This window comes from Bos mutus, chromosome 21, assembly GCF_027580195.1.
Source record: "Bos mutus isolate GX-2022 chromosome 21, NWIPB_WYAK_1.1, whole genome shotgun sequence".
Classification (NCBI taxonomy): Eukaryota; Metazoa; Chordata; class Mammalia; order Artiodactyla; family Bovidae; genus Bos; species Bos mutus.
The window spans coordinates 6,627,768-6,655,400 of record NC_091637.1 but is presented as its reverse complement, the minus strand read 5'-3'; the positions used below and the strand labels follow the sequence as shown (position 1 = coordinate 6,655,400).

Here is a 27,633-nt window from a genome sequence, read left to right as displayed (position 1 = left end):
TCTGTCTATCAGATCTAGTCCCTTAAATCTATTTCTCACTTCCACTGTATAATCATAGGGGATTTGATTTAGGTCATACCTGAACGGTATAGTGGTTTTCCCCACTTTTTTCAATTTCAGTCTGAATTTGGCAATAAGGGGTTCATGATATGAGCCACAGTCAGCTCCCGGTCTTGTTTTTGCTCACTGTATAGAGCTTCCCCCTCTTTGGCTGCAAAGAATATAATCAGTCTGATTTCTGTGTTGACCATCTGGTGATGTCCATGTGTAGGGTCTTCTCTTGTGTTGTTGGAAGAGGATGTTTGTTATGACAAGTGCATTCTCTTGGGAAAACTCTATTAGCCTTTGCCCTGCTTCATTCCGTATTCCAAGGCCAAATTTGCCTGTTACTCCAGGTGTTTCTTGACTTCCTACTTTTGCATTCCAGTCCCCTATAATGAAAAGGACATCTTTTTGGGGTGCTAGTTCTAAGTGTGGTCACTTAGTCTATAACAAATGAGGTCAGAGAATGGAGAAAAGACAGTCTCTTCAATAACTGGTTCTGAGAAAACTGGACAGCTACACACACACAAAAAGAAATTAGAATATTCTTAAACCCCCTATAAAAAATAAACTCAAAATGGATAAAGACCTAAATGTAAGACCAGATCCTATAAAAGTCTTAGAGGAAAACATAGGCAGAACACTCTTTGACATAAATCACAGCAATATCTTTTTCATTATGCCTCCTATAGTAATGGAAATAAAAACAAAACTGAATAAACAGAACCTAATTAAACTCAAAAGGTTTTTCACAACAAAGGAAACCACAAACAAAAGAAAAACACAAACACAACGCAAAGAATGAGAGAAAATATTTGCAAACAATGTGATCAACAAGGTATTAATCCCCAAAATTTTTAAACAGCTCATGTGACTCAATATCAAAAAAATGAGCAACCCAATCAAAAAATGGACAGAAGATATACAGAGGGCCAGGAAGCACATAAAAAGATGCTCAGCATCACTAATTATTAGAGAATTGTAAATCAGAACTATAATGAAGTATCAATTTACACCAGTCAGAGTGGCCATCATCAAGAGGTCTAAATAACAAATGCTAGAATGTGTGGAGAAAAGGAAACCCTCCGACACTGTTGTGGGAATGTAAATTGGTACAGCCACTATGGAGAACAGAATGTAAGTTCCTTAAAAAATGAAAAGTAGAGCCACCATATGATCCAGCAATCCCACTATTGAGCATATATCCTGAGATAGTGAAAAGATCCCTTCACCCCAATTTCATTGCAGCACTATTTACAGTAGCCAAGACACAAAAATTACCTGTATGTCCTTTTGATGGGAGGAATGGATAAAGAAGATGTGGTTCATATATACAATGGAATATTACTAAATCACTGAAAAGAACAAAATAATACCATTTACAATAACAGGGATGTACCTAAAGACTATTATACCAAGTGAAGTAAGTCAGAGAAAGACAAGTATCATACAATGTTGCTTATGTGCTGAATCTTTAAAAACTGATATAAATGAACTTATTTATAAAACAGAAGCAGACTCACAGACTTAGAGAATGAACTTACAGATACTGGGAGGATGTGAGGCACGGAATGATAGATCGGGAGGGAGGTTGGGATTGATATATGCATGCTGCTATACTTAAAATAGGTAAGGAACTTCCATGGTGATCCAGTGGCTAAGACTCCATGCTCCCAGTGCAGTGGGGCCAGGTTTGATCCCTGGTCAGGGAACTAAGATCTCATGTATTACAACTAAGCCTGGGTGCCGCATCTGCTGAGCCCTTGGGTTCTAGAGCCCACACACTGCAACTAGAGAAGGTCTTTTGCAGCAACAAGGAGCCCACATACCACAAAGAAGACCCAACACAGCCCTCCCAAAACAAAAACGATGAAATGAGACTGGTAAAAAAAAAATAGGTAAAACAGCAAGGACCTACTGTGTAGCACAGGAACTCTGCTCAGTATTCTGTAATAGCCTAAATGGCAAAAGAACTTGAAAAAGAATGTTGTTTAGTTGCTAAGCTGTGTGACTCTTTGTGGCCCCATAGACTGCAGCACGCCTCCTCTGTCCATGGGATTTCCCAGGCAAGAATACTGGAATGGTTGCCATTTCCTTCTTCAGGATATCTTCCTGACCCAGGGATGGAACCCATGTCCCCTACATTGGCAGGCAGATTCTTCACTGCTGAGCCACCAGGAAAAAAGAATGTATATAACCAAATCACTTTGCTGTATGCCTGACACTAGCACAACATTTGCAATCAACTATACTCCAATATAAGATAAATTTTTAAATAATAAAAGAAAAAAATCGTATGGTCATCTCAGCAAACAATAAACATTTGAGAAAACTCAGCATCCATTCATAAATTAAAAATAAAAACCTCTTAACAAATTAGACATAAAAGAAACGTATCAATATAATAAGGCTTAACATCAAGCAAGTGGTGAAATGTTGAACACTTTTCCTCTGAGATCAGGAACAAGATAAGTGCCCATTCTCACCACTTATATTCACACAGTATGGGAAGTCCTGTTTAGAGCAATCAGGCAAGAAAAAGAAAAAGGATCAGAATTGGAAAGGAAAAAATAAAGTTGTCTCTATTTGTAGATTACACGATTTTATATATAGAAATTAAACACTAAACAAAAAAGCTGTTAGATATATGAATGAATTCAATAATGTTGCAGAATGCCAAATTAACATACAAAAATCAATGCCTTTCCATATGCAAACAGCAAAATTTGGGAAAATGAAGAAATTGATCTCATTTGTGTTAGCATCAGAAATAAAGTTCCTAGGAATAAATTAATTATAGAAGATGAAAGATCTCTGCAATGAAAACTGCCAGTCCTTTGATGAAAATAGCTGAAGAAAACACCTATAAATGGAAAGGTATCCTGAATTCACGGATTGGAAGATTTAATATTGTTAAAATGTCAGTTTTACCAAAAGCCATCTACAGACTCAGTGCAAGCCCTTTCAAGATTCCAGTGGCTGTTTTTTTTTTTTTTTTAGAAGTAGAAAAATCACTCCTAAAATGTATATGAAACCACAAAACTCACCAAACAGCCAGAGAAATCCTGAGGAATAACAACAGCCTTCCCGATTTTAAGCTGTACTAAAGCCATCAAAACAGTAATGTACTGACATAAAGTCAGAGAAACAGACCAAGCCCAGGTAAACCTAACCACCTATGGTCAACAAACATTTGATGAAAGAGTCAAGAATAGTTAATAGAGGAATCACGATCTCCTCAATAAATGGTGCTGGGAAAACTGGATATTTATATGTAAAAGAGTGAAACTGGACTCACATTGTACACTAATCACAAACATTAACTTGAAATAGGTTAAAGACCTAAATGTAAACCTGAAACTATGAAACTCCTAGAATAAAACATAGGAGTAAAGGTCCTTCAAATAGGTCTTAGTAATGATTTTTTTGGAGATAACACCTAAAGCACAGCAACAAAATAAAAAATCACCAAGTGCGACTACAGCAAGCTAAAAAGCTTCTGCACAGCCAAAGAAACCATCAACAAAGTGAAAAGGCAGCCTATCAAATGGGAAAAATACTTGTAAACTATATATCTGATGAGGGGTTAATATCCAAAATACATACAGAACTCATATAACTCAATAGCAGAAAACCCTAAAATTCCAATTTAAAAATGAGCAAAGAATCTGAATAGACGTATCTTCTTTGAAAATATGTGAAAGTCCAACAGGTACATGAAAAGATGTTCAACATCATTAGTCATCAGGAGAATGTAAATTAAAACACAGTCACATACGTCACACCTATTAAAATGGCCATATCATGAAAAACACAAGGGATAACAAATGCTGTCCTGGATGTGGAGAAAAGGGAACCCCTCTGCACATTTTTATTTTTATTTTTTTGAGGCAAGGAAGAGACTTTCATCGGGGAGCCGGCAAACAGAAGATGGCAGGCTAGCGCCTCAAAACAACCATCTTATTTGGGTCTGGATGCCAGGTTTTTTAATAGATCAGAGAGATAGAAGCAATGAGGAACTAAAGTCAAAAGGCAGAATTGAAGGAGGCAGTGGGGAAGTGAAATGAAACCGTCTTCAGTCTTGCAAAACATCTCCAAGGGAGTGACCAGGCTTTGGAAGGGGTATGTTAATCTCCTGTATTCTCAGGTAGGCAGGGACAAACTCTCTCCATGAACTGAACACAGGCACTTTAGTTTACAGTCCAGGAGAGGGAAAGCCTGGTGTGCTGCAGCCCATGGGGTCGCAGAGTCAGACACAACTGAGTGACTGAACTGAACGGAACTGAAAGGGGCAGGGTCCTGCAGGCAAGCCATTAAGTATGATTATAGTAACAAGAGCAAGGACAAGCAAGTTATATTTATGTATATATTGTGTATACTGCCATACAGTATATAAGTTGTTAAGAGAGTAAATCCTGAGTTTGTTCTCACATGAATACATTTTTTTGCCTTTTGTCTTCTTTCTTTTTTTAAATTGTATCTATGTGAGAAGATGGATGTTAGTTGAACCTATTGTGGTAATGACCTTTATCCTATATATAAATCAAACCATCATAGTGTATGCCTTAAACTTAGATGTCAGTTATTTTTCCACGAAACTGAGAAAAAATCAATAATAAGCAGCAGATACTGTATGTGACCTGCAGAGCCTAAAATATTTACTATTTGACTCTTCACCAAAACAGTTTCCAACCCATCCAAATATATGGTCTAGTAGACATGATAACTACATGGGAAATATAAAAGGCTTGACGTATGTATCTTAATTACTTTTAAGAAAACATAAAAGTTTTAAAGCAATAGTTATAACCATGAGAAAGGTGGAAATGGAGCAAAGTTGCTATATTTTACCATAATTAAGCTGCTGCTGCTGCTGCTAAGTCGCTTCAGTCGTGTCCGACTCTGTGCGATGCCATAGACGGAAGCCCACCAGGCTCCCCCGTCCCTGGGATTCTCCAGACAAGAACACTGGAGTGGGTTGCCATTTCCTTCTCCAATGCATGAAAGTGAAAAGTGAAAGTGAAGTCGCTCAGTCGTGTCCGACTCTTAGCAACCCCATGGACTACAGCCTACCAGGCTCCTCCATCCATGGGATTTTCCAGGCAAGAGTACTCGAGTGGGGTGCCATTGCCTTCTCCATAATTAAGGTAGGGCATGTTAAGTCACTTCAGTCATGTCTGACTATTTGAAACCCTATGGACCGTAGCCTGCCAGGCTTCTCTGTCCATAGGGATTCTTCAGGCAAGAATACTGGTGTGGATTGCCATGCTCTCCTTCAGGGAATCACCCTGACCCAGGGATTGAACCCACGTCTCTTAATGTCTACCTGCATTGATAGGCGGATTCTTTACCACTAGCACCACCTGGGAAGCCCACATTTAAACTAGTCAGTTCAGTTCAGTCACTCAGTTGTATCCGACTCTTTGCAACCCCATGAACTGCAGCATGCCAGGCTTCCCTGTCCATCACCAACTCCTGGAGCTTGCTCAAACTCATGTCCATCGAGTCGGTGATGCCATCCAACCATCTCATCCTCTGTCATCCCCTTCTCCTCTCGCCTTCAATCTTTCCCAGCATCAGGGTCTTTTCCAGCGAGTCAGGTTCTTCGCATCAGGTGGCTAAAGTATTGGAGTTTCAGCTTCAGCATCAGTCCTTCCAATGAATATTCAGGACTGATTTCCTTTAGGATGGACTGGTTGGATTTCCTTGCAGCCCAAGGGACTCTTGAGAGTCTTCTCCAACACCACAGTTCAATAGCATCAATTCTTCGGCCCTCAGCTAGAATTCTTTATAGTCCAACTCTCACATCCATACATGACTACTGGAAAAACCATAGCTTTGACTAGATGGACCTTTTTTGGCAAAGTAATGTCTCTGCTTTTTAATATGCTGTCTACGTTGGTCATAACTTGTCTTCCAAGGAGCAAGCATCTTTTTAATTTCATGGCTGCAGTCACCATCTGCAGTAATTTTGGAGCCCAAAGAGATAAAGTCTCTCACTGTTTGCATTTTTTCCCCATCTATTTGCCATGAGTGATGGGACCAGATGCCATGATCTTCGTTTTCTGAATGTTGAGCTTTAAGCCAGCTTTTTCACTCTCCTCTTTTAACTTTCATCAAGAGGCTCTTTAGTTCTTCTTCGCTTTCTGCCATAATGGTTGTGTGATCTGCATATCTGAGGTTATGATATTTCTCCCAGCAATCTTGATTCCAGCTTGTGCTTCATCCAGCCCAGCATTTCACATGATGTACTCTGCATATAAGTTAAATAAGCAGGATGACAATATACAGCCTTGACATACTCCTTTCCCTATTTGGAACCAGTCCAGTTCCATGTCCAGTTTGTTCCATGTCCAGTTCTAACTGTTGCTTCTTGACCTGCATACAGATATCTTGGGAGGTAGGTAAGAATTTTAATTCATCTCTTTAAGAATTTTCCACAGTCTGCTGTGATCCACACAATCAAAGGCTTTGGTGTAGTCAATAAAGCAGAAATAGATGTTTTTCTGGAGCTCTCTTGCTTTTTTGATGATCCAGCGGATGTTGGCAATTTGATCTCTGGTTGCTCTGCCTTTTTAAAATCCAGCTTGAACATCTGGAAGTTCATGGTTCATATACTGTTGAAACCTGGCCTGGAGGATTTTGAGCATTTCTTTGCTAGCATATGAGATGAGTGCAATTGTGCAGTAGTTTGAACGTTGTATGGCATTGCCTTTCTTTGGGATTGGAATGAAAACTGACCTTTCCAGTCCTGTGGCCACTGCTGAGTTTTCCAAATTTGCTGGCATATTTAGTGCAGCACTTTCACAGCAGATAAAAGTTAAGCTAGTATTAACCTGAAATATGGGCTTCCCTTGTGACTCAGCTGGTAAAGAATCCACCTGCAATGTGGGAGACCTGGGTTCAATCCCTGGGTTGGGAAAATCCCCTGGAGAAGGGAAAGGCTACCCACTCCAGTATTCTGGCCTGGAGAATTCCAGTATTCTGGCCTGGAGAATTCCATGGACTGTGTAGTCCATGGGGTCACCTGAAATCTATTGTAATGAGTTGATGATGTGTATTGTGGCCCCTAGAACAGCCATGAAGAAAATCACTCGAGAAGTATAGCTAGAAAATTAAGTCAGTTAAAATAGCATGTAAAAACTACTTACATAAGCCAGAAGATATTAATAAAGGAAAGGAAAAATAAGACATGAGACATAATAAAAATATTAAAGTCACAGATATAAATATAGTCTTATCAATAATTGAATTAAGTGTGAGTGGTATAAACACTGCAATCAAAAGGCAGAAAATTTCCAACTTGATAAAAAAGCAGGATCCAACTATATCTTATCAAAAGAGACATACTTTAGAGCCAGATCAATTGAAATAGGTTGAGTAGGTTCAAATAAGTTGAAAATAAAAAGAGAAAAGACATATCTTGCAGACAGTATTAGGTACAGTAACTATTTTGAGAACAGACAAAATAGACTTTAAGATAAAAAGCGTTACTGGAGTTAAAGAGGGAAAATTCATAATGATAAAAGGATCAATGTGTCAAGAATACATACTGTTATAAATGTTTATCCACCTAACTACTGAGACTCAAAATACATTAAGCAGAAAATGGTAGAATTAAAAGGGCAAATTTACAACTAAACAATTATAGTTGAAGATTTTAATACTCCTTTCTTTTCATCTAACAGAACAAAAACTCAGGATATAGAAAACTTGTACAACACTATTGACCAACTTAAATGTATTACTCCACATAACAAGAGGAGAATATGTAGTCTTCTCCAGCACATGTAGATCATTCTCCAGGATCGATCATATGCCATCTCAAAAAAACTTCCCTTCCTGTTGGTTTATTTACCATTTGGTGTCATTCTTTTCAGCTCTAGAAACTTCCTTTAATATTTCTAATAGGATTGTTCTATTAGCACCTGATTTTCTCATTCCTTGTTTATCTGGGAATGTCTTGTCTATGACTATTTCTGAAGAGTGGTTTAGCCCTATATATAACTCTTGATTAACCTTTTTTTTCTTTCAGCGTTTTAAACATGTCATTTCACTGTCTTCTCATTTATATGTGGTTTCTGATGAGAATTAACTTTTAATTGTATTGTTACTCTTCTGTGTGTATGTGTCACTTTTTCTCTTGTGACTTTCAAGATTTTGTTTGTATTTGTCTCGCACCAATTTGCCTACGGTCGGTCAGTCTAGGTGTTGATCTCTGTGTTTATCCTACTTGGAATTCATTGAACTTCTTGGATCTGTAGATGAATGTTTTTCATCAAATATGAGACATCTATAGCCATTGTTTTTTCACATGTTTTTTCTCCTCTTCTGAGACTCCTATTATGCATGTGATTATATCCTATGTGTAATTTTTGCTATTTTTTTTCTCTCTACTCTTCAGATGTGATAATTTCTATTGATATGTCTTTGAGTTTACTGATTTCTTTCCTCCACCTCAAATCTCCTCCTGAGACCCTCTAATAATTTTTTCATTTCAGTTACTGTATTGTATGTTTTAGAACTGGTCTTTGGTTCTTTTTATGGCTTGTATTTTTCTATTTAGATTTTCTATTTATTGAATCATTGTCATCATATTTTTGTTTAATTTTTGGACATAGCTTCTTTAAACACATTCATAACAGCTTCTTTGAAATCTTTGCCAACTTCAACATCTGGACCTATTAGAGTGTTTCTGTTGACTGCTTCCCCCACACCCTTCTCCTGGCTATGAGTCACAGATTTCTGTTTCTTTGCATGTCTTATATTTTTGTTGTTGTTGAAAACTGGAAATTTAGGTAGTATAACAGATGTAGGGAATATGGCAACTTTGGATTTTTATTTATTTTTCTGAGAGCTGTTTTTATTTATTTTTTGTTACTTTGGGTTTAAAAGTGGAGAATCTTTCCTTGCTGTAGTTTGTAGCCTCTGATGGCTCTGCTGTGATTTTATTCTTATTTTTATTTCTTTTAACCTGGTTATCTAGTGTTGTCACTATGTCTGTATAGTTTGGGGGAGCCACTGATTTTAAAATGTTTCTTCAAACATGTCAAGCATATAAGTCTTTGCTGTTTGAAATGTGTTTGGATTGAGGAGTGCATTCAGAGTCAGTCAGTTACTTCACCTGCCTTGGCTTTTACTTTCCATGAACTCCCTTGCCTGCGTCTCCCCTGCACATCCAGATAGTTTCCTAGTTGTCTCAGGACTGCTGGAGAGCATATCTAACACTTGCTTGGCTCTCTTACCTCCATAAGCTCCCAGTTCAATTCCTGAATGTTCAACCTCCCCACCCCCACTCTCACTGGGACTGCAATTCCAGGCTAACAAATCAGATGTTCTGTATTTGCTTCATTCTTTTCCTACAGAGTTTGCCAATTTTAGCTGAAAAAGATGTGGGGTTTTGTTCTCTGCCCTAAATCAAGGATGCCCGCTTCTGAACGTGAAGCTGCTTATTTTCATAGTCAGTCTTGCTCTGGTAAACTAACATTCTTGAGATTGAACTTGGGGATAGAATGCGAGAGGGTCGCATCAAGCCAGAAAAGTTTATAAACTCCCATTGTTTTGGAATGAAACTTTTAACAGACCTTCAAGAATAAATGTTTCTGAATTCATTGTCTGCCTTTGGTTGATTTCTGGAGCCCTGAAATAGTTGTTTTTTACACAGTTTTGTCCACTGTTTTTGGCTTCCCATGTGGTGCTAGTTGTAAAGAACTCGCCTGCCAGTGCAGGAGACATAAGAGACTCAGATTTGATCTCTGGGTTGGGAAGATCCCCTGGAGAAAGGCATGGCAGCCCACTCCAGTATTCTTGCCTGGAGAATCCTCATGAAGAGAGAAACCTGGCTGGGCTACAGTATGGGGTCACAAAGAGTTGGACATGACTGAAGTGACTTAGTGTACACACGTGCATGCTCATTTTTGGTGGAGAGACTTCATCAAGCTCTTCACACTACCCTGTTCTAATGCTATATTTGCTCAACCAGTAAACCTTTTATAAAGTTTGTAGTGACTGTGTTTAGTCACTTGTAAAATATAATTTTTGTCATTTTTACTGTTACTCGGAGAAGGCAATGGCAACCCACTCCAGTACTCTTGCCTGGAAAATCCCATGGTTGGAGGAGCCTGGTAGGCTGCAGTCTGTGGGGTTGCTAGGAATCGGACACGACTGAGCGACTTCACTTTCACTTTTCACTTTCATGCATTGGAGAAGGAAATGGCAACCCACTCCAGTGTTCTTGCCTGGAGAATCCCAGGGATGGGGGTGCCTGGTGGGCTGCCATCTATGGGGTCGCACAGAGTCAGACACGACTGAAGCGACTTAGCAGCAGCATCAGCATAGTGTTACTATTAATGAAAGTGAATACAAAGAGATACTAATGATTATTTGAACAGTAGTTGTACCCATATTTTTGTTGAGTAATTTCAAGCCAGGATTGCCTTTTTTCCTTTTTAGTTTCATTTATTAGTTGTCTGTTTGGAACTTTGTTCTGAAGAATTTTCACGGTAGAAGCTGTTTGTCTGAGAATAATGAAAATCATCTATTTGTGGAAGGATTTGGAGAGATCATGGATATGACTTATTCTATATTTTATTTAAAAAAAATAAAAACTTTAAAATTGCTAGTGCTATAATGGCAGTATGACCCATAAAGGGCTGAAATGCCTGTTTGCCTAGAAGGAAGAAAGCGTAAAGTTGATGGTTGATGGGACAGAACTATTAAGATAGATTAGATAAGACTTCGGAGAAGGCAATGGCACCCCACTCCAGTACTCTTGCCTGGAAAATTGCATGGATGGAGGAGCCTGGTAGGATGCAGTCTGTGGGGTCTCTAGGAGTCAGACACGACTGAGCGACTTCACTTTCACTTTTCACTTTCATGCATTGGAGAAGGAAATGGCAACCCACTCCAGTGTTCTTGCCTGGAGAATCCCAGGGACGGGGGAGCCTGGTGGGCTGCCATCTCTGGAATGACTGAAGCGACTTAGTGGCAGACTTAGCAGACAAGACTTAATTGTAAAATTCTCTGAACATTCTTCAGAAGGGCTTCAAGAATATAATAAAATATATGAAAAATTGTATTGAAAAGACCGTGGCTGAGGCTTGGATGTCAGGGAAATCCTTTTTAAGCTGACAGCATAAGCTTATGATAATCAGGGTCTTTCCAATGCCATATGTATACATGTGTCACAGTGACCACAAGTATTAAAGCCAGAGTTTGGCAGCACATTTTAATTTTCTTTCTCTTGAGCAGAATGCAACATAATTCTTTTTTTCTTTTCCTATACAAAAGTAAAAAAAGAAAAAAGGTTGCTACTGCTACTGAGTATTAGACCTTGCTTATAGAGTACATGGGGGAAAACATACCTTAAATGCTGATTGTCAGCATTTTCTAAACTTTCTCTATACGCTCTGTGAAAAAAGTATACTATGGCCACATAAATGGGAAACTTCCCGACTGGATAACTGTTCTTTAAAAAGCTAGTGTGTATTATAATAAGCAGTACTGGAGTGGGGTGCCATTGCCTTCTCCGAGTATAGCATGTACTTTTTCCTAAACCTATTTGAACATGACATCCCTCTAAACTGGTGGTCTTGTGAACACAGTTGGGAGTAAACATTGCTCTAGGTAAATAGTGTTCCAAAGTGCTGTCACACTATTATTGGAAATATTTGTATTTTTACAAAATTAATATAAAAATTAAATATGGGCTTTAGTTCTTTTTCTAAAGTTGCTTCTTGAGTATTGTTTTGACATAATTTCTTATTTGGTACTAAACTGCCAGTTCAAATAATAGGATGCTGCTGCTGCTAAGTCACTTCACGGCAGCCCACCAGGCTCCCCCGTCCTTGGGATTCTCCAGGCAAGAACACTGGAGTGGGTTGCCATTTCCTTCTCCAATGCATGAAAGTGAAAAGTGAAAGTGAAGTTGCTCAGTCGTGTCAATAATAGGATGAGTAGATCCTAAATAAGTGAATTTAGAAAATGTTAATATTCTTAGAAACTTTATGTACAACTAATTTTTGAAAGAAATACAAGTTAGAGAGCCATGACTCATCTGTTCACATTGAACTATTTAGTATTCTTTACCTGCTTTATTGTTCTTTTTGTTCCATTGTTCTGTTAGTTCCTGTTATTGAGGGGTGTTTGATCTCTTTGTTAATGCAGTAGGCACAACAGAAGGTTTATAGAGTGCACGAAAAAGTTTTGAACTCCAGTGTATATTGACTGACTTGTAGCAGAGCAGTGGTACTACTTCAGCTTTTTTTCAATGGCTGGAGAAATATGAAATAAATATCAATAAATAGAAATCTGAAAAAAAAAATTTTATGTATTCTCTTTAGAAGCACCGTATAATTTTTTATGTAATACTTACATTTAACAGAAATTGTATATTTTTTTTTTTATTTTACAATGACAGAACTTGTAAACCTTCAGCAATCTAGATTTGTATAGCAGTGCTGTATGTATGTGTATATATATATATATATATGAGATTTTGCTTTCTGTTTTATTTCAGTGAACTGAAATGACATTAGGAAATTCAGATTCTTAGCATTTAATCACAGATTTTTGTGTCGTCCCTCTTACACCAAATAAATATAATAATAAGTTTTTTAAAAACCCTAATGTAACAGGGGTTTAGAATTGTGGCATCTCTTATTCTAAGGAATCCCAAAGTATGTAATGAAGTACCATATTAGTAGTATGTGATCAGGTAAGTTCTGTATTTTTATAGAAGTAATATATGAGCATAGAAATAAATAGTAGAGGAAAGTTTAAAAATGAAAAGTTAACATCTTTTTATGCCCTTGCTTCTTTCCTAGCCTTCATATTGAGTACTTTTTTTTCCATTCAGTAGCAGGTAATAAATCAAGGAACTTGCTCTTATATTAACAGTCAACATGTACAAATTAAGATTTCTCTAATGTAAAATTTCTCGTGTTAATGGTAATTGAGATTCTTTTAAAGAGTGTATATTTAGAAATCAGTTATATTTTAAATTTAATTTGGAATTCATTTAATTGATGGAGATTGTTTTTAAACTATGGTTCATATTTTGAGCAAAAATAAACCAATGGTATATTTTTCCATTGATTTATAAGTGTTCTGTCAACAATTTTGTTTTCTCATGGGAATTTCAAAGAAATAAACTTGAATGAATCAATTAGAAATGTATTTACACTAAAAATTATCACTCTAAAATTTTCCCCTATTTTTAGTTTAGAAAGTGAGATGAAAGCAATCATTATTATAACAGTATTATTCATTTCAGGTAGTGAGATGTGGATTGCTTGTAGCTATTCTCTGCAATGTAGTAGAATTAAAAAAATAAATTTTTATTCTGGGCTATGATACAATGATATTTCTTGAGACAGTGATTATAATAGTCTCATACCAACAATGGACACCTGGTGGTCTCATTCAGGTCAAAGCCTAAAAACTCCATTGTGCTACCTTAGTAAAGAGGATAAAAGCCTACCTAGAAGAAATCTGTTGAAATAGGCAATCACTAAAATATAAAATGAAAATCTGTGTAGGTTGTCTCCATAAATCTTATAGAATGAGTAAGATAAAGGATTTTTCCAAGTGGTCATCCATGTACTGACACAAAGCAATAATAAAGATACAAAGTTTTAGAATAAAAGCCTTTAAGTTTCTTAGACAGAATGTATCTGAAGAAAAGACATGTCATTTTTCTCTAGTAGTAGTTATAATTGCCACTTAACAATAGTTTCTTAGATACTTTTTCTTATCTTCTGCAATACTCTCAGTGACATTTTGCTAGGTATGGAACCTCAAATGTCATATTGACTATTTGGTTAGATAAATAATAAACACCTGGCAAATAACTTATTTTGAAGAACATTCAATGAAAGTTTAGTGCACAATGTAGTCACAGGCAAAGTACCAGGTAAAATGTCAAAACAAAGTGATTTTCTGTTTTGAAGCAATGTCTTTAAGATTTTAAAATTTCTATTGGGAAAGAATTAATTGAAAAGCTTGATACCCAGGCATAAATATTCAAGCTAAATCAGTTTCTGTTGTGTTTCGTACATGTCATGTATTTCGGAGCATTTTATTTTGAAGCTTCCACATTACATTTAATTATCTTTCATAAATAAGAGAACTTATTAATTGCTAGTTTGCTGTTCTTAATTTAAAATGTTCTTTTTGTTTATTGCTTATAACAGGCAAAAGAACAGTTAATAGATTTTCTCAATGAAATTTTTGGTATTGTCAGTATTATTTGTAATCTGTGTTTTAGTGTTACTTTGGCTTCTGTGTATAAAATGGATTGGAGGGGGCCAGAATGGAAGTAAGAAGACTAGTTAAGGAGGCAGTTGATGAGTTCAGGCAAGAGAGAATGGTGGTGCTTGGTTCAGGGTGGTAGGAGTGGAGTCAGAGAAGACAGATTTGGTACATATTTTGCAGTGTGGCCTGTCATGAGGCACTCAGCAGCCTCTGTTCTCTATTTTTCTCTACCTGTAGATGAATTGCCAAGTTATAGTAGTGTGCCCAGATTTGGTCATTACCCAGTTCAAAAAATATTATCCATAAAATAAGAGGGATTATTTTATATATATCCATTCTGAAGGAGATCAGCCCTGGGATTTCTTTGGAAGGAATGATGCTAAAGCTGAAACTCCAGTACTTTGGCCACCTCATGCGAAGAGTTGACTCACTGGAAAAGACTCTGATGCTGGGAGGGATTGGGGGCAAGAGGAGAAGGGGACGACAGAGGATGAGATGGCTGGATGGCATCACTGACTCGATGGACATGAGTCTGAGTGAACTCCGAGAGTTGGTGCTGGACAGGGAGGCCTGGCATGCTGCAGTTCATGGGGTCGCAAAGAGTCGGACACGACTGAGCGACTGATCTGATCTGATCTGATATATATTATTTAATAGAAGAGATCTGGTCATTTGTTAATTACTTATTCTTCATTACTACTTATTTATCTATGGAAAGAACCAACATGTTAGGCAAAGTATTGTGATCTTAAAGATGTGCTAGCCAGAGATGTGTGGAGCATGGGGTGCCTGGGTTAAAGTTGTTGATGAGACAAAGGGCTGCCTCCTGCAGAGAGCTTTTCCCTGAAAAAGCTTTTTTCTGCTAAAAGCTGCTTACAAAAAGATATTTATATTCAGATTTTACATTTAAAATATTATGTAGTATGATAAGCTGAAAAATAAAACTATTTATTGATTTTCTACCATATACCGTTGAATTATATGAGATATTTCCTGTAATCATTTGAGGGATATGCTGTTCTGTCTCCTTTTTACAGGTGATTTTTAAGTTAACATCAAACCAGTGATCTAAATATTTGAGTAAATAACCCAAAACTGCACAGCTGATGGTTTGAACCTGTTTCTGCATACTGGAATATGTGCATTTCACTGTGCAATCAAGCAAAAGGGAATGAATCTAGAGAGGAACGTACTGTGTATAGAATGGAGTTTAGCTGGCATTGAAATATTGTCTTTTATTTCTCTGTATGCTCTTCCTAACTCAGTGTGCTTTGGATCTCAATTTAGAGCTGTTTTTAGTGGTACCGGAAAAAGCCAGTGCTTGAAAGTATCAAGCCTTGTTATTGACTCTGTGGTCACTGGCTTGGCATGGAGTGGGCGGCTTCCTTCCCATTCCCATTTAAATTTTAGGTTAGGTCAGTATGCATCAGCAGAGAATGATGATTTAAAGGAGACTTATTGTTTTTTTGTTTGAAATAGGCACTGTAATGTTATTTTTAGGCTCAGTCTAAGTACTTATATGTGGCAGTAATGAAATCATTTTCAGGATATTCTATAAGTAGCTGAAAAGTTAAGGTATTGTATATTTAGCATGAAAGTAAATAGTGCAAACAACTGAAGTTAGGATTATTGTAAGCACACTAAAGAAATAAAGTGTCCAAACTGATGTTTACTTACTGGGAAGTGATGTCATGACCCAGGCCAGCTGAAAATAAGAGGATTCCACTTGTATTCCAAAAAGAATGCATTGTAACTTTACATCAGCAATACGTCATTAATTTCAAGATGGCATAGCAATAAATATTTTGAAGGTGTCATGAGACTAATTGGTAATAAAATTAATTGTAAACAATTTTATTAAAAAGAAACATAGTACCATATTGAAAAGACTTCAAAAAATGCAAGTAAAACTATTAGAAATCTAAACAGCTAAGAACTGATTAAAGTGTATGAATTTATATTAAGAATAATTATTCTGATTTACAGTGTTCAGATGATCAGCATATGGAATTTTTTAATGTACATGTTTAATTTATGTATTATATTTCATGGAAATGTTATTTTTAGCTTTTGGAAAGAATTTTTAAAAAATAATTTTTGTGTTAGTGTTTTTTTTTTTTTAACATAAAGGAAAAATCACCCTTTTGAATTACGTAGTCATCTTTACAATAAAATACAGAAGAGTCTCAGCACTCTCCTTGATTCCTTTATGCCCCCTTGTACCATTCGTCATATGCCCTGCCAGGCCTCAGACCACTATTCTGTTTGCTACTTCTGTGTGCTGTGCTCAGTTGCTAAGTCGTGTCTGACTCTTTGCGACCTATGGACTGTAGCCTGCCTGGCTCCCCTGTCCGTGGGGATTCTCCAGGCAAGAATACTAGAGTGGGCTGCCATGCCCTCCTCCACGGATCTTCCCAACCCAGGGATTGAATGCAGTTCTCCCACATTGCAGGCGGATTCTTTACCATTTGAGCAGGATATCATATAAATGGAACTATACATAAGTACCCTTTGAGTTTGACTTCTTTCACTTAGCATAATGCATTTGAGATTCAATCATGTTGTTATACATATATATATATATATATGTATGTATAACACATATATACATAGTTGTTATGAATTCCTTTGTATTCTGTCCTAAGGAGCATGTCATCTGTGAATAAAGAAAGTTTTACTTCTTTTCTAGTCTTGATACTTCTTGTTTGTTTTGCCTTACTACATTTGTTAGATACCTGAGTAGAGAGAGTGGATATTCTTGGCATGTATGTGTATTGTTCCCCTAAACATAGTCAACCATTATTCTCTTGTTATTTTCAAGATTTTCTAGTCTTTCACAGTTTAGACTGTCAGGAGAAATATCAATAACCTCAGATACACAGATGACACCACCCTTATGGCAGAAAGTGAAGAGGAACTAAAGAGCCAGTTGATGAAAGTGAAAGAGGAGAGTGAAAAAGTTGGCTTAAAGCTCAACATTCAGAAAACTAAGATCATGACATCTGGTCCCACTACTTCATGGCAAATAGATGGGGAAACAGTGGAAACAGTGGCTGACTTTATTTTTCTGGGCTCCAAAATCACTGTGGATGGTGATTGCAGCCATGAAATTAAAAGACATTTGCTCCCTGAAAGAAAAGCTATGACCAACCTAGACAGCATATTAAAAAGAAGAGACATTACTTTGCCAACATTACTTTGTCCATCTAGTCAAAGCTATGGTTTTTCCAGTAGTCATGTATGGATGTGAGAAGCTGAGTGCCAAAGAATTGATGCTTCTCAACTGTGGTGTTGGAGAAGACTCTTGAGAGTCCCTTGGACTGCAAGGAGATCCAACCAGTCCATCCTAAAGGAGATCAGTCCTGGGTGTTCATTGGAGGAACTGATTTTGAAGCTGAAACTCCAATACTTTGGCCACCTGATGCGAAGAGCTGACTCATTTGAAAAGACCCTGATGCTGGGAAAGATTGAAGGCAGGAGTAGAAAGGGACGGCAGAGGATGAGATGGTTAGATGACATCACCAACTCAATGGACATGGGTTTGGGTGGACTTCGGGAGTTGGTGATGGACAGGGAGGCCTGGTGTGCTCCGGTTCATGGGGTCGCAAAGAGTCGGATGTGACTGAGCAACTGAACTGACTGACAGTTTGATTATGATGTGTATAAGTTTGGATCTCTTTGTGTTTATCCCTCTTGGGTTTTATTGAGCTTCTTGGATCTTCGGTGTAATATTTTTCATCAAAATTTGAATTTATAGCCACTATTTTTAAAAATACTGTTTTTCTTCCTTTTCATCCTCCTTTGCTTTTTATGGGAGTTCTATCACACATACGTCTTTGCAGCTGGTTTTATCCTACAGATCTCTAAGACCCTGTTCACTTCACTTCAGTCTTTTTTGCAGTTTCTCTTTGGATAAATTTTGTTAGCAGTTTATACTAATTTCTTATCTGCTTATTCAGATCTACTTGTAAGGCTTTCTAATGAATTTTCTTTTCACTTGTACTTTGCAACTCAAGAATTTCCATTTTCTTGTTTTTCTTTATTGAGAATGTTTTCTGTTTTTTGAGTCATTGTCATAATTTTATCTCATTCTTTAAACTTTTTCTTTTAGTTCTTTCAATATATTTATTATAGCTGCTCTTTATTATAGCTACTGTCATTGTCTGGTAAATCCAACATCTGGGTCCAGTTCGCATCAGTTTCTATTTTCTATTATCCATTTTTTCTTGAGTATGGGTTGTGTGTGTATTAGTCACTCAGTCGTGTTCGACTCTTTGCAACCCCATGGACTATAGCCAGTTAGGCTCCTCTGTCCATGAAATTCTCCAGGCCAGAATACTGGAGTGGGTAGCCATTCCCTTCTCCAAGGGATCTTTCACACCCAGGGATCAAACCCAGATTTCCTGCACTGCAGGCAGATTCTTTACCATCTGAGCCACCAGGGAAGCCTGAGCATGAGTTACACTTTCCTGTTTTATTGCATATCTTCTAATCTTAAAAAATTGTACATTTAAAAAAATATATTGTAGCAACTCTGGATCCTGATTATTTTTTCCTACCTGAAGATTGTTGCTATCTATTTATTTGTTTATCTTAGTAATTTGCCTGGACTAAAAAAACATGAAGTTCAGTTCCTCCAGTGTATGACTGATGTCTCTGTTTGTGTTTTTTTGATGTTTTTTTTATTATTGTTTTTGCTTTAATTTTTATGATTTGGCCCTGTGTCTGTGTAACGTAGTAGTTGAACACCTTAATCTAGTAAGGCTCTATGCCGTGTGTTTGGATTCAGAAACACATTTAACATTTAGGCAATTTTCGAGTTTCCCCAGCCTTTATTTTCTGTTGAGGCCTGTGTTGTCTTCTGTTTTCCTGTGCAAGTTCGTGTAGACCTGGGATACGTAAATAGCTTGAGCCCTCTGTGGTCTCCCTTGAGCTTGCTCACCACTCTAGTCAGCCTGGGATATGTGGAGAGTCTATCAAATGCTTTCTCACCATTTTATATCCTGTTCCTCCTTGTTATATTTTTGGCTTATCTGCCTATTCCCTTGTTTGTGCCAACCAGCAACCCCTCAGCTGATAAAATTATTGGTCTTCCATGTTTGCTTGTGACCAAGATTCCTAATTGTTATTGGCAACAGTACTGGCTATGGGTTTTTCACTTTCATTCCAAATTAACCCTGTGACTTTTGTTCCAAGTTAGCCCACTCCATCAGTAAAGCTGTTGGTTGTTTGCAGCCTACCCTGCCATATTAGAACTATTATCCTAACCAAGCTGGATGGGAGAATGGGAACCATCCAAAGGAAGCATGCCACAGATTTCTGTTCTTCATATCCAAAGTGCAGTCGTTTTTCATGAATAAGTTATTCTCTGTTGAAAAGCACAGGTCAGTTTCCAGAGTGCTGAAATTGTTGCTTTTGATAATTTTGAGTGATTTTATAGTTGTTTTTTCAGCAGAGGATTTGACATCCTCCTCATTCCATTATACTAGAAGTTCCAGCTTTGGGGGATATTGTTTGCATGGTATGTTTGTATTATTTATGTTTTGTCCATCTATGTATTTATACTTAAAATGGATTCCTTTTAGATAGAATATACTGAGGTCTTATTTTAAAGTGCAACCTGATAATCTGTATTATTAGGTGTTCTTAGGCTGTTGGCTTTTAATGTTTTATTGATCTTGTTAGATTTAGGCCTGCCATTTTGTTATTAGTTGTCTGTTTGTAACATCTGGTTTTATTTCTTTGTTTTCTTTTCCCTGCCTTTTTTAGTGTTATTTGAGTATATTTTTGTTTTCTGTTTTAATTCATTTATTGGCTTTTTAGGTTTATCCTTTTTTTTTTTTTTTGGTATTTATCTTATTTTTAGTTATTGCTTTAGGGATTGCATTAGACCAGTCTTTCAAAATTGCTTCGGAACTACTTTTACGCTACCCACTAATCTTTGTTATACTTATCCTAAGTAGTTTATCATATATTGAAATGCTTTTAGCACTTACGCATAACAGCTTAAAAGGAGAAAAGTGATAGTTTGCTATATTTACCCAGATATAACTCTTAAATTTGAAGACATAATTCTAAAGCTTCAAAACTTTGGTTAAAGATGTAAATTTTCAATTTTAAAAAGCTCAGCAGACCCCAGATAGGATAAATTCAAAGAAAGCCATTTACAGATACATCATAATCAGTCTGCTAATGACTAAAGATAAATAACCAATCTTGAAAACACCTAAAGAAATAATGATTCAGATAATTGTAGATTTCTCCTCAGACACCATGGGAGGCTGGAAGATAGTGGAACACCAACTTTAAAGTACTGAAAGTAAAGAATGGTTAGCCCTGGATTCTGTATCTAATGAAAAGAATTTCTGAGAATTAACAGTGATAATAAAGACATTCCCAGAGAAAAGGAAAGCTAAGAGAATTTGTTGCCAACATACCTGCTCTAAAAGAAATAAAATCTCTTCAGGCTGGTGGAAGTGATATGATCATGAAGCTTGGATCTTCAGGAATGAAGGAAGAGCAGCAAAATATATGAGTATCCTGTTGTCCTGGCCTCAGTGTAGCGTCTGAATTTGACCAAATTTGCTAGATTTCTGATCCTGAGCCCATACTTTGGACTCTGTTTCTGTATTCCTGTATGATACGTTACCACCCCAGGTTTATTTCCTGTCTCTTGTGTTTAAGTTAGAATCTTAGACAAAGTTTGTTTGACTCTATTGTTTTCTAAAAATGTGCTTCCCATTAGCTGAGCTTAACAAGTGTATATTTTTTAATTTTTTTGAGATAAAGATGCCACATATAGTCTTATATTTGTGGCCTATTGTAAAATGGTCATGAAAAATTATGTTTAATTTACTTCTCCTGAAAGGCTATTTAATTTTATTTCACTCTCTTTCCCAAATACTTTCATAGGATGACAAAATTATTAATTTTCCAACCATATTGTATTTAGTATTCCACTCAGTATTGTAATTGGAGTAATAATTAGCTCAGTTTTCTTCTAACAGATGAAAAGACCTATATAGTAAGCTACTTAGACAAAAATGTTCTTTGTTACGTTTGTTCTTTTAATGCAGTCCTGCATGTTTAAGTCTTATTCATCACTTACAGGGAGTAAGAAACATCAGGTCTCTTTTCTGTTCCCACTCCTTAGTATTTTGACCTTTCATTCATACTGACACTGTGTATTCTCATTTTCTTTGTCACAAGTGTTATTAATTTTAATATCTGAAAATGTGTGCCTGTCAAAGTATGAATATTGATCTGTTAAAAAGCAAATAATCAAATGATAGGAAACTTAAATTCATAATCACTTATTTCCCCATTTCACAATACAGTAAGACAGTACTGAATCAAAATGGTGGGCAGTTGCAAGCCTTAGTAATTTTTTCCCTGCCCCCCACACCCCGCCAGCTTTAGTAATTTTTGCAACCATGTCAAAACACTATTTTATGCATTTAATTATTTTTGAAATAATAATGAGAATAGTTTATTTTGCTTGCTCCCATGTGATTTTTGATGGATTTTTCAAATTCCTTTAAATAGGTGGCTTTATAGGTACTGCAATTCAGAAGTATTGATACACTTAAAATTTTTTTCCTACAGAAAGAATGTTTTTAGCATTGACTTAGAGTATAATAGTCTAGAAACTTGAAAATGGTCTTTGATTTTTTCCTGTTTCACTATTTTCCATTTCCAACCAAACTTACTCTCTGCTTTTCTTAAAACCTCTCTGGAATTTACCTTTAAACTCTATCACACTGCCTTTGTTCTCATCAACTGTCTCCTTGTTTCCCCAGCCGACTCTCTCTTTTCATTTCATTGCTTTCTGCGTATTTACCATTTTCATATTTCCAAAAGTTTTCAGGAAGTGTTATGTTCTTACTGTGATAAGTTCAAACTTCTCTCACCAGTATTCATTATCATCCATGTCCCCACCAAGCCCTCTGTATTAACTTATTTTCCCCTTTTTTCCCATTGGTATCTTTGGTACTTGTCAGGTCTCCAGTAGTCACTGTGCATGTTGTAATCATCTTTTTACTTGCATGCCTTTCCTTATGCTTTCAACCCCATCTCCATGCCTGGCTTGAAATGATATATCCATTTTCTTTTTGACCTATTCAAGTTCTCATTTCCTTCGATAAATTTTGCAAAAGCATCTCCAGCCCATCATCTAGCTCTTTTTTTTTACCCCTGAGCTCCATTCACACAGTGTCTTTTATGTGTAATGTGATTCTCAGTGGCAGAGACCTTGTCTTGTTCTTCTCTCAGCACCTGGTCCCATGGTGTGTAAGCTGATTGGTTGCATTTCTGTCCCATTTCACTCCCAGAATAACTTCATAAAGTGAGGTCAGGAAGATTCCTTGTTTCCTTTTGTTTTTGTTCAATTCTAAAACATAATTCTTCTGTCAATTCCTTCACCCTCCATGCCCCATCAGAAGCAATAAGATAGGCAGGAAGACTTAGCTAGAGGAAATACTAATGGTGCTAATGGCGCCAAGGGTGAAATTGACCCCCTTGTGCATCAGTTTGGTAAAAATAGAACAAAATTCTTACTGGGAATCACAAACATTCACTGAATCCTGTCTCCTGTCTTCAAATATGTCTTTGTGCAGTATTGGGGAAATTAGAAAATAAAGTGTGAACTTCTCAGCTTATCACAAATCTCTTCTAGATATTAGTAAAATAACTAGAAATTAATGTATTTTTGCGCTTGTATTACTTTTATAAAAACAGTTATTAAAAATGTTCCTGTTAAGAGTAAGTCCATAACAAAGACTAGCAAACTTTTTTGTAAATGATGAGATACTAAATATTTTTAGGCTTTGCAGGCCACCTATAGTCTCTGTCATATATATACACACACGTACATATATGTGTATATGTAGTTGTTGTTGTTCCTCTCATTGCTGTTGACTTTCACCACCCTTGAAAATGACCAGTCTCAGCTTGCATGCATTACAAAAGTGGACCGTGGGTCCGGACGATTTTGCCTGTGAGCCATAGTTTGCCAAGCTGTTTGCCAATAAGAAAAGCTAATCTGTGCAAATGGCCATCTAAGAGGGCAGAAGATTTTCTCTCCTATGGAGAAGGCATTGCTCATAATAATCCAAGGCCTGAACAAACTGAATGTGTCCGGACGGATGTGTTCAAGTGGCCGGATCACGAGAAACCTTAACCTGAGAGGAACAGCTTGTACAACAGGTCAGGTTAGATAAGTGAGAGAGGGCATTACCATGGTCTTCAGCGTGGGAGTCCCATGAATGAGAGGAGCAGACTCGTCCTGCACAGTGCTCCCTGTAGAGCCTCAGTGAGATGCGCAGGCCTGGGCAGAGTCACGTCCTTCCCGTAGAGAGAGAATGGTTAGCAGGACTTCCTTTGCTCTGAATGCTTCCTGGTGGTTTTCCCTGAAAAGGATAGATATACCTTGTAAAGAGCTCCCCTCCCACCCACCTTCAGCCGTGGTCAGTTAGTGTATGAGGGGACATAATTGTACTTGTCATGGAATGGATTACAAATATAGGCACCAGTAATAAAGGAATATTGGAGTTAAATGGGAGGATTTCCTTTGGGTGGAATTAAAGTGAATCTTCATAGGAAATGTACATTTGGGGCTTTAAAAGAGGAACCACACAGCTGGACAATATCTAAAAATGTTACAATAATTGCATATTATTACCATAATTTTTACTGTGGTGAAAATTTCAAAAGCTATCCTTGTGCTTAGTCCAGAAATGTTCTACTTAGTTCACATGAACAAGGTGTACTTACTGGGATACTGTAATATATATATTTTTAAGTCTCCTACTATCTACTTCAATAGAAGGTGAAAAAACCACTAAAGTAGCAAGAACCAGATACCATGAAGTGATTGTAATTGTTCTTTCACATTTGCAATGACTTTTTGATTCATCAGGAAGCAGAAGCCATAGTAACAGACTTGGCTCAGATTCATCGCTTTGTGTTTCTCCTTTCTCCATGCCAGCACTTTTCCCCTGTTAAAAAAATTCTGGCAGACTAATTTAAAGATATCTACTTAGGTTGGATTATTTGCCTGCTGGACCTAAATCCTGCATTTCAGTCAGTATTCATGTCTGTGGAAGTAGTAGCAGCTACTAAATTTATTTAGTTGAACTGTTACAGTATTGATTTATTTTATTTATTTAATTAATTCATTTAATCAGGATGCAATTTATCTTAATTTTGATTTTGGTTGTAGAGGTTGGCGATTTGAAGGAGCTGCAGACACTAGACATTTCTACCAATCGTTTGCTAACTTTACCCGAGAGGCTTCACCTGTGCCTTTCTCTGCAGTACCTCACTGTGGACCGAAATCGTCTATGGTGTGTGCCGCGCCACCTCTGCCAGCTGCCCAGCCTCAATGAGCTCTCCATGGCTGGAAACCGTCTTGCATTTTTGCCACTTGGTAAGTAATCCTATTTGTATGGCAATATAAAACATCTAAAGAATAAGATGGAAAGCCTTTGTTTCCTTGACTGGGAAGGATTAGTTTCCTTTATTGTGTTTATGTTGAAAATGCTTCTCTAAATTCATTTTTGCAATGAACAAAGCATCATTCCCAGTTAACAAATAAAGTTTATTTCTGTTATGGATTTCATATGTTAAAATAACCTGTGTTAAAAATTTATTTAGAAAAAATATGAAATATGAGATGATTTACTCAGAGAAAGGAATTAAAATGTATGTATATATATAATATGCAAATAGGTATTATATATGTATATTTTATATATATAAAACTATAAAACTGACAAGTGGTATTGAGCAAGATGAAAGAATAGCTACTGTGCAAATATATCTGCTTAGACGTTAGCTTCCATGTAGAAAAAATGTCATTGAGTATCCTAATGATTAGTATTGCCGGACAACCAGACTAGACAATTTTAAAGACTTTTGAACTGCCTGCTGAGCTAGAAATGTCACCCTGGCTAATAAATAACGTAGTGTGTACTATAGATTTCTGTAGTAGCCCATTTCAATATAAGATGTGTTAAAGAACACAAGCCTTTAATAAAATAATGCATTAATATTCACTGAGAATTGGATTATTTTGTTAACTTGTAAGAAACAGAACTGCCATTTAAAAAAATTAAAATTTGAAGCCCCACAGAACCCTAAAATGTCAGAATAAGCATCATATGATATTATTCATAAAAGCATTTTTAAAATGAATAATTTATCTTGAGAGCAATGAAGTGAATAATTTACTAGTCCCTGAAAGGAAATATTTTCTACCATAATACAGTGCACAAATTATTTTCAATAAATTATATCTTTAAGAAAACTTAAATCCTGAGAGAATTGAAAATTATGAGAGACATGAGCATCAGTTTGAGTAATAAATAATTATCCAATTTAAGAAGATTACTTTTCTATAAACGTAATTAAATTCTTTTTTAAAATGAAGAAGCTAAAGTAAAACCATTTCAGAAGCAAGCTACATTCCTAAGAAATCAGAGCTTTCTTTCAAGTGAGCAAATTATTGAATATAAATTGATATTAGAAAATAAATGTACCCCTGCTTCATAAACCACAGTTTGTAGGACAGTTATAGTGGACAAGTACCAAGTTACAAATCCAAAGACACAAGTTCTAGACTGTCTCCATCACTTCATAGAGCATTACTTGGAGGAAATCACCAAAACCTCTCTCAGCTTCATTTTCCTTATCTGGAACCAGAAATGATAACATTTATCCTGCTCAGTTTAGAGTTATGTTGAAGGTACATAAGATAACTGTTTTTTATCTCCTCCAGCCGTGACTCCTCATCCCCCTAGTCAGTTCCGCTCATTCCTACCTTTTGTTTCACCAGGGACACAGTGCAGCATGTGCTGGGATGACAGGGGTGTTGGGAAGCCGTCCCTGCAGATGGCTGACCACTGTTAACATTTGAGGTGTCAAGGGGTGTGGTGACACAGCAGCTGACCCGAGTGGCAGTGGCTGGTGCAAGGCGATAGAAATGGCTGTGGGTGGAGGGTAGAGTCCACTGCACTTTGCCCGGCTGCTTTCTGCTTTGACACCTCCCTTATGCCCTGAGGCATCTTCTCTATACACCGTGTTGAGTGCTGTTGTGGCTACGGACGTGGGCATCTCTTCTTCAGCACTGTGTTCAGTGGTGAGGAGAGCCTTACCGATTAGTTTCTATCTCCAGGCTTCTTGTCGCCCCCAAAGCCTTGCTGAACTTGTTAATATGTTATCAAAGAGAGGCAAGAAGGTCCTCACTGGGTTCTGAGCAGGGTCCCTCCCAACATTCAAGCTCTCCATAACTCTCAATCCTGGGACCGTGGACAGCCAAAGATGCAGAAGCAGCTTCCACACTCCCCAGGGCGCCATCCCAGCTCGTGAGGCTCTCAGCCGTGGCCGGACACAGGCCTGTGGGCAGGCTTTCCTCTCTGCTAGAAAGTCATACAGGCAGGAGGATCTGGTGAAGACCGTCCAGTGAGAAGGAAGCAGGCTGCCTGGATCAGTGCTCTGCCCTGGTCTCAGACCGGGTTCTTTGAGAACAGCATGAGTAAAGGGCCAGATAACTGAGACAAGCTCTGGGGGCCTTTCTTCACTGGTGGGTTGCATGGTCTTTGTGAAGAAGTGGATGAGACAACCAGAGAGCTACAGGGTGAGGTTGCCCAGAGGGCTTCAGGAGAGCAGAAACCACATACTCTGTGAAGATGAAGTCGAAGCTGACAGAAGTATCAGCAATCTTCTCAGTCTGATTATGGTTTTTGATTTATTGTCTTCAACACCATAGAAGGTAGATTTAGAAAGGGAATTTAATTAAGTCTTTAGGAAGAAAATAAGTTCATAGCTGTCCTTCCTTCCATGGACTGTGTGCTTGAAACCTTTCCTTCAGCTCCTTTCTAATACAGCAAAACTGTAATGAATGCTAAGAACTATACAAGACAGGGTAAAACGAGCAGGCACCTTCTCGCACCAACTTTCCTCAGAGAACTGAATTGTTGAAAACAGCATATAGCCTTTGTAATGTAGTTAAGTCAGATACAGTGTGAATACACATACACACAACTCAAGGTTTCAGATAGAAGGCTCCTATGTTTAACCATGATTCTAATGCAGGAGCTGAGTGCTTATGAAATATCTTTAATATCTTTGATATCTCTGCCTGTAATCGGAGGAGAGCTACTTACTGAATTCAGTTTCTTGCCACAGAACTTTGGACAAAGCAGTTTTTAGGACAAGGCAGTTTTTTTAATGGGACTTTTCTGTCAGATTATAGCCTCTTCATAAAGCAGTTACAGAAGCTATAGTACAGATGACTTAAATCACTTATAATACTATCTAAATCATTAACACCCATGGAGT

General features: G+C 37.2%; 1 protein-coding gene across 6 annotated transcripts in view; it reads left to right on the top strand.

Moving 5' to 3' along the window:
• LRRC28 (leucine rich repeat containing 28) overlaps nucleotides 1-27,633 on the top strand; it is a 194,033-nt gene that overhangs the window by 89,606 nt on the left and 76,794 nt on the right. For 5 of the 6 annotated variants that reach the window (XR_011461553.1, XM_070357920.1, XM_070357921.1 and 2 more), the window contains exon 6: nucleotides 24,515-24,721. The exons of the other annotated variant lie outside the window; for it this stretch is intronic. Coding sequence is in view for 4 of the 5 variants with exons in the window: in XM_070357920.1 (XP_070214021.1) it covers nucleotides 24,515-24,721 (207 nt within the window). In the remaining variant the exon portion in view is untranslated. The remainder of the gene's footprint in view (nucleotides 1-24,514; nucleotides 24,722-27,633) is intronic. 6 annotated transcript variants of the gene reach the window in all.